This window comes from Ornithodoros turicata, chromosome 6, assembly GCF_037126465.1.
Source record: "Ornithodoros turicata isolate Travis chromosome 6, ASM3712646v1, whole genome shotgun sequence".
Classification (NCBI taxonomy): Eukaryota; Metazoa; Arthropoda; class Arachnida; order Ixodida; family Argasidae; genus Ornithodoros; species Ornithodoros turicata.
The window spans coordinates 38,762,470-38,775,322 of NC_088206.1; the positions used below are offsets into that span (position 1 = coordinate 38,762,470).

Consider the following 12,853-nt stretch of genomic DNA (forward strand, 5'->3'; position numbering starts at 1 on the left):
GAGATGATCGCCCAACCGCCCTCCGGATCCACCACTGGTTCTACGGGGAGGACTTCGCATAGAGGAGATGGATTTCCTCTCCCAAATGCAAAACGAAATGTAGGAGTTCTGACAGTATGAACCCTCAAATCCCTCACACGTTCCTAGTTTCTGGAGTTGTTGGGGAAGGACTGCTTCGAGGCTCTCATATTAAACTTTGGAATCCACGCAGTGGGTTTGTACAGTGCTGGACAAAAGTTTACGGAACGCGCAAGCGGCGTATTTTCCCTGGGCAGAGACACCCTAGTGGCGAGCGGAAGCTGGCGAGTTCACTCGTTCAGAGGGATGGAAGAGTGCGCTTGTGTCGACCCGCCGTGGTAGCAGTGGTAACTTTGCCTTTCAGTGTAACGAACGCCAAATGGTTTCGTTTTCGGTCTCCTGCACCGAGCACGATTGGCTATCGCGAAAAGGAAGTCTCTCCGCTATCGGAGAGATAACAGGGCGCTAAGATGAATTGAGGTGACAACGGGCTGCAGTGCCTAGTTTTTCTTGTTTTTTTATTCGACAAAAACAGAAGAAAAGAGCGTGTACCCTTGAACACACACACACACAAAAAAAAAAAAAGAAGCGGGGGAGACGATATTGTCTCAATACTTTGTCGGCCCCCCTTTCGCAGCAATAACTGAGGCCATGCGCACAGGAAGGGAAGCATATAGTCAACGGACAAGGTCCACGTCTTCACGTAGCAAGGATCATTCTGCTTCTATAAATTCCCAGAGTGCGTCCTTGCTCCTTGTAGGCGTCCGTCCCTTGCTCATCCTATTCTTCAGGATGCCCCAGACGTTTTCGATTATGTTTAAGTGCGAGCTCTGTGCAGGCCATGTCAGCTGCATTACGCTGAGGTCGTCGAGAGGACGCTGCTCCCCTATGCTCTGGACAGGACGTTCCCGGATGGGTGCTACCATTACCAGCATGATGGCAGCTCCTTCTATCGTAGTAAAACTGTCCGACGCGTTCTCGACGACCTCAGCGTAATGCAGCTGACATGGCCTGCGCAGAGCCCGGACTTAAACATCATCGAAAACGTCTGGGGCATCCTGAAGAATAGGATGAGCAAAAGACAGACGCCTACAAGGAGCGAGGACGCACTACGCGAATTTATAGAAGCAGAGTGGTCCTTGGTACGTGAAGACGTGGACGTTGTCCGTCGACTATACGCTTCCCTTCCTGTGCGCATGTCCTCAGTTATTGCTGCGAAAGGGGGCCGACAAAGTATTCAGACACTATCGCCTCCCCCGCCTCTTTGTGTGTGTGTTCAAGGGTACACGCTCTTTTCTTCTGTTTTTGCCTAATAAAAAAAGAAAAGAAAAATACTAGGCACTGCGGCCCGTTGTCACCTCAATTCATCTTAGCGCCTTGTTATCTCTCCGATAGCTGAGAGACTTCCTTCCCGCGATAGCCACTCGCGCTCAGAGCAGTAGACCGAAAACGAAACCATTTTGGCGTTCGTTACACTGGAAATCAAAGTTACCACTACTACCACGGAGGGTCGCCACAAGCGCACTCTTCCCAGAGCCGTTTATAGGGAGAGTTTGGCCATTAGGAGGAGCCTAACTTAAAGCGCGTCATGCGACGTCACGGCTGAACGACCTCCCTCGTCGTGTTCTATTGTTGTCCCGTCGTCAGCTGGTCGCCGACGCCATATTGATGCTGATCGTTGTTTACAATCCACGGAGAGAAGACACGTGCGAACTTCTTTCTTCGAAAGCCTTTCGTCCTTGAACTCTTTCAGTTCGGCAACAAAGCCCCCCTTATCACTAGGGCGAGTGGGTCATAAGCCGGTTATTCCTGTAGATTACATTCTGCGCGACCACGAAGCTGTGGACCAGCTGGAGGACAGCATCAATATGGCGCGGACTAGACGGCTGATAAGCGGATTCCGCTCGGATTCAGGCTTTTTGGGCGGCGCAACGATGACTCTGACGTCAAAATAGGCTCCACCCATGAGGCGGCAAAAGATCAAAGAATGGCCAAACTCTCCCTATAAATGGCTCTGACTCTTCCATCCATCTGAGCGAGTGGACTCGCCCGCTTCCGCTCGCCGCTAGGGTGTCTCTGCCCAGGGAAAATACGCCGCTCGCGCGTTCCGTAAACTTTTGTCCAGCACTGTAGCTTGGGTAAAGCATTGGGAAAACACCAGAGGGAAAATATAAACTGGCGTGCAAACTTTGGTTTACTCATGCAACCACAGAAGCATGCCAAAATAAGCTGACACGACCAGTCGCGTTTTGTCCGGAAAGGTCATCGCATCCCGCGTGTGATGCTACGGATAACCGCACTATTACAACTGTGTTGTGTGGGCATGCACTTCATACCCATATAGTACCACTGTAATGAACATGTTTCAACTGCAATGGTGTGCTCGGTATAGCAGTCCTAATCAGGACTCGTCTTACCCTCTTCTTGAGGTCGGCGAAATCCGCGGCGGTTTCTGGCGCCTTCGGAATAGCATTCCCTGAAATAGTTGTCGATGGTATCTCCTTTTTCTTATCTGTCGTTGAGATTCGTGCTACCTGCTGTCGTGGGCCGACGCATTTACTAAAATTAAAAACCTTCGAAGCTAAACGACGCCTAAGCAGCGACATGTTTGATGGATGGATTGCTGGATTGCTGGTGCACCCAGTGTTGCCAGGTCATTTAGGCGAAAATTCAGAGGTCGGCGCAGAAAATCAGAAAATACAGTAGAATTCAGTAGCTGTACTAAAAACAAGGGCAAACGCTCCACGGCGACCTAACTAGTGGGCCATATGATAAATAAATACGAACTTTCACGATATATAGGTGACAGAATGAGTGAAATATACTTTGTAATTTGGTGTAAACAGTAAAGAAGTGCTTGCACACCGAGCACGTACCCTCGCTCATACATATTCGCAGTTAAGTTAAATCAGTTCTTGTCTCCTATCAGTCGCTTCCTCTGCAGCAGTCCAGTGATAGTTTCTGTCGAAAGCTGTTCACGAGGTTCACCTAAGAAAATATCCGTTCCACGCACGCGCTCGAATGCGCAAGCAGAGGAGGTTTACAACGAAACTTCCTAACGACGGAATCATAAACTCGTCGGAACTTGCATGTTTTCTATGTTATACCGGGTGTCCCGTGGAATATGCATGATTCTGCAATGTATTTGCTATAAATTGTTTTACTTGGGCAGCTGCTTGCTTTTTTAAAGGTGACTGCTCGCAGATGCCACATACCGCGTAGACCCCTCAATATGTGAAAAGTACATGATTTTCTCGCTCGTACACGGACTACGATGCAACCAGACAGTGCCAGCAAACCTGAATTGGAGTTCGCTATGCAAAACCACACTTCAGGCACAAAATTTAGTAGATTTAAGAAAGTTTTGACCTTTTTTCAGTATTTCAGTAGACAGACTCGGAGTCCAGTAGATCTACTGAAATTTCAGCAGACCTGGCAACACTGGGTGCACTCCCAGAGGCCCGCCAGGGGTGCCACTACAATCCATCCATCCACTGATCTCGATTGTAAAATACATAGAGATCAGTGCTCCCACCCTTGGTGGCTGTAGAGTAGAGGTGTGCGGCGTGGGCATTTTTTTCGGCGGCGGCGTAGAGCACGTTGAAGGCCCGGCGGCGGCGGCGTCACGCCGACGCTCCAACGGGGACGCACGAACACCTCAGAGCGGGGGTATTTTCTCCATCATAGCCAACGTTTATAGATAGAGTATGGAGCGAGTTTTGTTTCGGCAGTTGAGATTTCTTCCTGTATTAAGGTAACGGTGGTGAAGTACCATGCCGACATGCTGTGCTCCCGGTTGCAAAAGCGGCTACAAGTCAGCAGGGGAAACTTCTATGCCACGGCACAAGCGAGCCCGACGTTCTCAAAGCGTGGGAATGTGCCATTCCACGCAAGAATTTGAAGGTTACAGCCAAGACGTACATCTGTGATGTACGTCTTGGCTGACCCACATATACAGGCTTCTTAGCTTGTACACTCCCATAAAGGCCTCCATCACAGGCAATGTTGAAGCACAGCCGACAACGGTCCTTGCCGCCGTGCAGAACACAATGAAATTGGGTAGAAAGGAGAATCCAGGAGAATTTACGCGTAAAAATGGCCGAGCTCTGTGCTACAACATGCAATGAAAAAGAAGGTACAGGAGTAGCACATGCACGTGGACCAGAACACGCATACGCCCTCCCAGCTGCCCAAGATTGTGTGGTGTACTACCGGTGCGGCTACCTTGTTCACACCTTCTTGAAGCACGTGGCGTGCTCACTGTGCACAACTGACATTCAGTCTGATAGTCCGCAGTGCCCTGAGGCATTCCTCACGTTGGAGAGGGAGTTTGAACGTGGAAGCCTAACGCATCCCTCTTGGGCGCTCTTCACAATGTTCAGAACTATTGAGAATAATGTGTCAACATTGCTGGACGAGAGAAGCCTCTGTGGGGATACCTTTTGGACTCTTTTGGACGCGATAAGGGACTGCAATATACGTCGCGTAGGATGCAGTGAGCACAGCGATATGCTCAGATCAGAGCTGCTGCAGTCGTATGTTATGCTGAGAATGCACTTTGCAGCAAAGGATGCCACAAAAAAGTTGAGCGCGCCCGGAAAGGTTTCGTCTGTGAGAAAGAAGGTAAAACTCATGTAAGAAAGAAGGAAAATGAAAATGTTTGCGAACTATTACTTGGTAGGAGCAGGCATGAGCGGCAGATGTTCGCTCTCTATGCGTGCGCACGCACGGGAGCATATGCGCACTTGCCATCTTCCGGGAGGTACGAGCGCTTCATTCCCGCTATAATTTAATGAAAATTTCATGACCGCGATCTGGTACGTATTCCATCCGAGCAATGTATTGCTTGAAAAGGCCTACTCCGGCAATAATTGCTCGCTATGCGTGTACTTTGCATTCGGAAATGTCGCGGTCCGCGCCATTCGAACACACGGAGCGAGCAGACGACATGCGGAGAGTCGATCCTGAAGCTATGGCAGCGCCATCCAACGGGAGCCAATAGCAACGGGCCGCCGCGTCTCTACGGGGAGGCCGCATCTCGATTGTAAAAGGCTGGATCGCGGATAGGGAGCGCGAGCGTGAAGAAACCGGCCGCCATCTTACGGTGCCCACAACAGTCGCCGCAGCGATCATGGCAACTTCTTGCAATTACGGTCGTACCAACCGTACTGGCAAGGTTACAGGGCCTAAATTTATACAGGTGGGTCACTCTTTATCGAGGAATAAATAGGCGTCCATTCTGTATATTTAGTTGACCATTATGAAGTGTTTTTTTGCCCAAAACGAGCACTGGATGCAGGTTGCTTGATCGCTCTTCCGACGTTCAATCGAGCCCACCTGCATTTTACCCGGCGGCAAATACAGTTTGAGTGCATAATATGCTTGAAAGAACACGTTACACTACACAGGTAGTGTTGTCATCAATATATGTGCGAGCACTCGACCGCTTTTTTGCATGCATTGCTAGCATGGTACACGGTGTTCTCTGCGGAAGCAAGTGCCACATTCATTTCTTTGAATTACCTTCGCGCACAAGTTCGGTATTGCGTCATAATGAGACCACGATTGTCACCTTTTTTCATGTATTGGTATTGTTTTGTGCCTTGGTTTCATTTGTGACAAAGCATCCTACGTAACGGTGGTGTGGCGCGACTTGAATAACGCCTTTGTCTGAGCTGTATCGTCAGCTTGTTACGATAGTAATAATTTGTAGCGTGACGTGCTATTTGAAGCAGTTTTTAAGGCAAAAGTGGTCTCTCAATACAGGTTTCGTCATGAGGGCTACCCAGTGAATAATCTGTGCAGTGTGATACGGCTGGGTGTACAGGTAAGTATCACGTTCCTCATCCACTGGTTTCTACTTTACAGGAAGGAACAACCTCAGTGCACGCACTGTGGTTAGCCTCTCTCAGTTTTGCATATTTTCTTACATGTTCACATCAGAAACACACCTTACACTTTAGGCTCGTTCACCCAGCAATATAATAATTAGAGATTATAATTATTTTTAGAAGAGTTCCCCATATTCTTTTTAGAATAGTTTTTAATCTTTTTAATTTTTAGAAGATACAGGGTTTGTAAACCATGTTTTAAACTGATGTTTTAACATTTGTCCAATGCATTTATTAAACAACATATTCATTTTTAGCTGGTTGCACCCAAACCAATGTTCTGATGTATTATTTCCTTTGTTGTCGATGCACCATAAAAATTGGAATAATCATCATCAATGCAGGTTACTTCACAGCTGCCTCGACATACTCAAGAAATGGGTGCAGAACCTGCGTAATGCCCACAAACTTTGATTACCACAGCACCTCCAGAAAGTATGTGTCACATGGGATTTTTAAATGTATTCACAGTATATAATACCTTGTATTAACTGTTGTAGATCTAAGCCGTCTCTACAGTACACTCTCAGAAATTAAAACCGTGAGAACTGTGATAATTGTTTTAGTTAATAGGCATGCACATATATGCTATAAGAAGAAAATTATTTCTTGAGAATGCACTTCTCTGGCTACTGGTGTTGTTTACATCTACTGTTGGTCACCATTCATTTATCACATATTATATTCTTATATATATTATTATATTAACACATATTTGATCACATTAAATTCAAAATTCATCATATATAAGAAAATACCAGGAGGGAAGTTGCTATTCATTGCTCATTCTAACCTAAAATTGAGTGCTACAAATTTAGAGAGAGTACCCGTCCATTGTCATTCCTAAAATATATATTGTCATTGTAGCAAGGTCATAAAACAATAAATGTAGTCTTTTGTGACCTCCCTGCACGTTCATTGTATCCTGAAACGCATAAGTGCAAGAAATAACTTGAATAAACTTGATGTTGTATAAACTTGATATAAAATGTTGAATAATATAATGTATGATATAAAATATTGAATAAACTTGAACTTGTATATTCTCTTTACTCACCATCAGTGACCTTCTTTACAAAAGCATATCGTGTTAGATTTTTTTTTGTTTACGTTTCACAGACGGGGTACACGAGGGCCAAAATGACAAAATCACAACTGTTTCAAGCTCCAAATCGTCCTGCTGCAATTATCCTGTTGCAGACCATACGTGTGTAGTGCAAGAAGGCCCTTGCACATCAAAATGTAAGATGGGAGTCACAGTTAATGCAAAGTGGTTCCTATGAGAGACTTCGATGCTGAACAAAATTGTGCAAACTGCGGAAGGTGGCATAGAAGATATTCAGAAAGCGTCTGGTCTCACAACGGTGCTACGACGCTCTCTTTTAGATGACGATGATACTCATTGGAGTTTCAGATGTGCAGCTGCATTTTTTCGAACGTTCTCCACATAACAAGAATGACAAAGTCAGCACTGGATAGCAGGCCCCCGTTCCTAAGCAGCTTTGCTCACGCTGCAGTTATATTCAGCAAAAGCATGTGAGTACTCGAGAAGGACATTCAGTTTGGCACAACCGCGCCTGCAAATAATCAGAACAAATGAAGGAAGAAACAAACAAACATAGAAGGGCTGGACTTCAAAAAGAGGTAAACCTTGTGTCTCAAGGAGGTGTTACCACTTTTAAGTAACTTAATTGATTAAGCTTACATCACTACCTGATTAACTGTCCTAACGAGCGTGTTCTAATTGCGTGAAGCAATTAAATCACGCTCACAACGTATTTGGGCTGCTTCGGTGTGTCCACATTTGCGAGTAAACCACACCGCAGTCGTTCACTAAAAGACACTTTCTGCGGCGGTGCTTGATATAAATCATACGAAACCGATACACGGCTAAAACAACGGCTGTGATTCTACAGTACGATCTCTTTCTGCCATGCGAGTATATATCATCCCGGACCGTTCTTTATGGAACAATTTTTGTCCAGAACGCAGCACGGGATATTACATACATGGTTGTTGTTAACCTCACATCGTTTCTTATTGAAATATTGGCTGGGAAACGTACTGTAGTACAATCCCCAGCGCTGCACTGCAGTGACGGTCTAGTTTCGGAATGCAAAACATAACGTAATTAAGAATCGAACGATAGGACACCTGTGAAACACTGTTAGGATACATCAGTATACTGGCACCTTACAAAATTGTGTGATGACAAACAACGATCAACGCCTGCAGCGCAATAAATACTCACAATCTCCGTTGCCTCCCATTGTTTTCTATGGGCGCACACTGCGTTTTAGGGCCTCCCAACATGGCGGCCCGAATGCACGCCTCTCCCCCACGAGCCCCTCTCCCATGCGCGATCCAGCCTTTATACATAGAGATCAGTGATCATAGCTAACGCGACGGTGGCAGTATTTACTGTACCTTGCACCAAACAAGTGCGTCAGCACTGGATAGTATTATGAAAGAAAACCGAACACACAAAGGAACATTAGGTGAAGTAAAGCACTTCCAGAAGGTAGTCGCCCAAGAACTTCGACTGGGCGCGTTAAGTGCGCGTTAAGCGCTGGAGAAAACAACATAGCTAGATATAATCAGAACGACGAACCATCCCTTTAATGGCAACTACACGTAACAGTTACAGCGAGTGCTGATCGAATGTTCACAGGACGGCGACGCGTGAAAGCTCTGTCCACTGATCCAGTGACTCTTTTTGGGAAACCATATAAATATGCGAACGTTAGCAAACGATATGACATAAGGCGCACCCACCACGTCATTGAACAGTATTTTTGCAGAGGCTGTAGTTATCATGAATAAATACTGTAAAATCATTTAATTTCGCAGCCCTAAATTTTCGGGAATCGAGTAGGGATGTATTCGCAACAACTAAATTTCGCGCACTCCCCGAGTTCCTCGAACTTTCTCGATTCGCAAAATTCGCGAAAATTAAGGTCTCGCGAAATTAAAGGGTTTTACAGTATAAACTTGTCCAGAACGAGTGGGTTGAGTCTGCGATGCTCCGCGCGCATTATAAGCCCCGCAATTCCGCGATTGAAAACACCTTCTCTGACTGTGTGCTTTTCGCCGGCACACACAAAATGCACTATTTGCTACGCACTTTTCGAGCGCAGAAAGAGCGACGGTCAATCCACGTGAGAGGACCAAGTGCTTTGGAGCGATCGAGCTGATTGGTGTAGGAGCCAATCTGTTGGTCAGATAGACCGCTTCCCAACCCAGATAAGGCAAAAGTCGCGTCATTTCTGCGCTCGGAAATGGCGTATCTCTTGTTTCGGCTCATTTGCATAGCGACATTCAGCGTCGGATATTTCAACACACGTGCGCCTTTAAGAATTTCTGAAACATGGAATGGCTTTCAACGATGAGTATCTTCCGTTCTGCTATCCCGTTTTTGCGCGAAATTCCTTAATTAAAGAAATAATGAATTTGAGGTAATCAATGATCTTATAGTTACATACTTTCTTCGAGATAATATTCGCATGACCAACTCAAAAGTGGCATGTATTTCGTCCCGCTATTTTTTAAACAAAAATTCTGTGACGAATAAAAAAACACACCCTGTATATGGATAATGACCAGTGCTATGGTGTTGGTGGATGACCGGCAAACAACCTGCAAGAATTGAATGACAAGTTTTCCTGGAGTTGTGTGCCTCCAGGGTCGACTATGAAACGAAACTCTAAAGCATAAACAGCATATCAGGAGATTAAATTGTCACTGCTAAAAACACCACAAATGAAGCCTGGAACCTAAGATGAAAGAAAAACAAACAAAATATTAGGTATGGGACATATTCGTTTATAGAAAGTGGATCAAAATGGGCACATTACACAGCCGCGCCGATTTTTCAACATCGGCGGCGGCGGCGACAGCGCGCCGACAGTTTTGGTACGGCGGCGACGGCGAGGCTCCGACCTCCGGCGGCGGCGCTTCGGCGCGGCGGCGCACACCTCTACTGTAGGGACTAGGGAGACCGTTTCCGGCATGGTTTCCGGCACCGATTCCAGGTACAGAGAGGAGGAGTATCAGGTTCAGGTTCAGGGTAGCCTCGTCCCCTTTTGCATCAGGGCCACTGATCTCGATTGTAAAAGGCTGGATCGCGGATAGGGAGCGCGAGTATAGCCCCTAGAAAGATGGATAGTCTACCCACCGCGCGCATCTCTCCATGCGAGGAGAGTGGCAGCCCCTTGGATGACAGCGTAGAGGGCGCTGCGCATAATCGGCGTGCCGTTTTGTCGCTGTGGTGCGTGGGTCCCGTTGCGTTGATTTGATGTATTTTTACATTTTGTGAAAGGTCGTGTCGTGTCCTTGCCGTCAGGATTTATGTCTGTGAAGCCTTGAGGAAACAGTATGTGATTGTGAAGTTTACACTGCCTCGACGTTGTCTGCTGGGACGTAAACGGCATGGCATCCAGGAGTCGACGGACGCGGGACAGCACATGTTTTGTTCCCGGTTGTACAAGTGGGTACCGCTCGTGTAAGTTGAAATTCTCGCTCTTCCGGGTGCCGAAAGACCCCGATAAATTACTGCAGTGGGCACGCAACATAAAGCGTGGTGACAAAGCTCTCGACGAAGCAAGTGTCGTCTGTGAAAGACATTTTGAGCCCTGCTACATCGAGAGGAGCTTCAAAACTGTAATTCAGGGTACAGTTGTTGAGATTCTACGCGACGTGCCTCAGCTAAGTAGTGATGCTGTTCCCACGTTGTTTCCTGATGCTCCAAAGTACCTAACAAAGCCTCTGCCACGAAAAAGAAAGGAGCGCAACTTAAGCGAGCAGACGCTGCCACCACCATCAAAAAAACGACGCACTGAGGCTCCGACGGCTGCAGAAATTGATGTGCTAACTGAAAATAGTCCTCTTGATGACATGAGCTCCAAGCACACTGAGCTTCTACGTGAGCTTCAAGCACCACTGCCGTGGACGAAGATTGTTCTTCCCGACGTCAGCGACCAGGTAACTTTCGCACAGTGTCATACGAGCGATGATGGAGCATTAGACACGCTACATGTCAGCAGACGTGTCATCTTTGACATCGCTGCCTCGGACACTATTGCTGCAAGCGCGACAGTGTACCTCTATGGGAAGAAGTGGAAGGTTCAAGATATAAGGACTACCACAGATGCAGAAGAACTCTTGTTAGAGACCGCAAACCTCAAGTTGTGCTCCGGTTCTGGGTTGAAGCCGACAACAAAGACCTTTACCACATCCAATGGACTCTACTTTGCGAAAAACTGTGCTGTTATCTCTGAAGGACCTTGTATGCACTGCAAGTATGTACGGAAGCTAACCCTGAACTCGCAGTCAAGAATGAAGAAGAAAAAAAGAACCACACAAACCGCGAAAGCTTCAAAGACCCGTGCCTTGTGGCGGGCAAAGCAGAAACTCAGAAAGGTAATGGTCACAATGGAGCAGCTACAGCTACAGAATCAACAGCTTTCTCAAGCTGACTTCGAGGAGAAAATTGCAGCGCTTCCTTCTAAACAGCAACTTGCTGTTAGAACATGTTTTGAGGCTGCCAGAAGGAAGTCGGCAAAAGGAATGACTTACAAGGATGACTGGCTTCTTGAGTGTATTCTGATGCGAACAAAAAGTCCAAGACTCTATGAGCATATAAGAAGGCACAGCATCTTAGCCCTACCAGGAAAAAGTTGTCTACAGAGACACATTGCAAACTTCAGGAGCAGTTTTGGCTTTAATTCAAATGTATTTGATGCCCTGTCTGCAAAAACAAAGGAGATGGATGAGTTTTCTCGTCATGGAGGAATCATTTTCGACGAGATGAAACTATCAGAGCACTTAGATGTAAAGGCAACCGGTGAGATATTCGATACCCTTAAACCTCTCTGCCCTGTAGCTGCCTATCTGATTTGACATCACGTCTCTGGAAATTCTAGGTGATTTAGAGGGCTTCGTCAACCTTGCACAGTTCACCACCGACATCCAAAAGGAACAGCTTGCTGATCATGGCCTGGTGGTCCTTTTCCAGCCTTTTCAAGGTAACTTTTATTGTTTCACTGCTCTGGTATTGACATCTACACAATCTGAATGTTTTTTTTTGTTCTTTTTTTAGGATCATGGACACAGATTCTTGGCACATTCGCTTCGAGAAGTAATGTCAAGGCGGATATGTTGGCGAAAATCATCGTGGAAGCCACAATACTTAGCGAAAAAGCAGGCCTGTTCGTTGACTACATCACGTGCGATGGCGCGAGCTGGAATAGGTCTATGTGGAGGCTGTTTGGAGTACGAGGTAATGCCATCCGGTCATAGGCTGCAAATCATTTTGACTTGGGTATTTTTTATTTACATAACTTGTTTCCTTCAAGGTGGAGCCAACGGCACACAATGCAAAGCCCCACATCCTGTGAATGAAGAGCGTCATTTGCATTTTATATCAGACTTCCCTCACCTGATAAAAAATGTCAGGAATGCCTTCATAGCTAAGGGGTTTAACACACCTGATGGTCACGTGCATGTAGGACCCATAAGAGAGGCCTGGAACGCTGACAATAAGAGCATCTCACTGAAGGTCATGCCATCCATTACGAAGACTCACCTGTGCCCAAATTCATTTGAAAAAATGAGGGTTGGACCAGCCTTTCAGCTATTTGGGAATCAGGTAATCAAAGGTTTGTTCCTCTATCGAGCCAAGATAGAAAGTGCCTACGGCCCTGTGGGCCCAACAGAGAGCTTCCTGAAAAAAATTGGCAAGCTAATCAGAATCATGACGTCTAGGGTGCCGCAGTCGGCCTTGTACCCTGGTTCACCTAACTGCACATTCTTGAAGGAATTTCTGCAATATATCCAACAATGGGAAGAGCACACAAAAAGCAAGGGTGGCTTTCTCAGTCAAAGCACTGCGGAGGGACTCCGTGTATCAATTGAAAGCACTCTTAGTTTGCTCACTTATCTTGCCA

General features: G+C 46.4%; 1 protein-coding gene across 1 annotated transcript in view; it reads right to left on the minus strand.

The window, feature by feature from the left end:
* LOC135396563 (NADH dehydrogenase [ubiquinone] 1 beta subcomplex subunit 11, mitochondrial-like) overlaps nucleotides 1-2,663 on the minus strand; it is a 32,849-nt gene extending 30,186 nt beyond the window's left edge. Inside the window, exon 1 of the mRNA XM_064627598.1 lies at nucleotides 2,436-2,663. Coding sequence (XP_064483668.1) covers nucleotides 2,436-2,624 — 189 coding nt within the window. The 5' untranslated portion in view covers nucleotides 2,625-2,663. The remainder of the gene's footprint in view (nucleotides 1-2,435) is intronic.
* Between the last annotated feature and the right edge of the window lie 10,190 nt (nucleotides 2,664-12,853).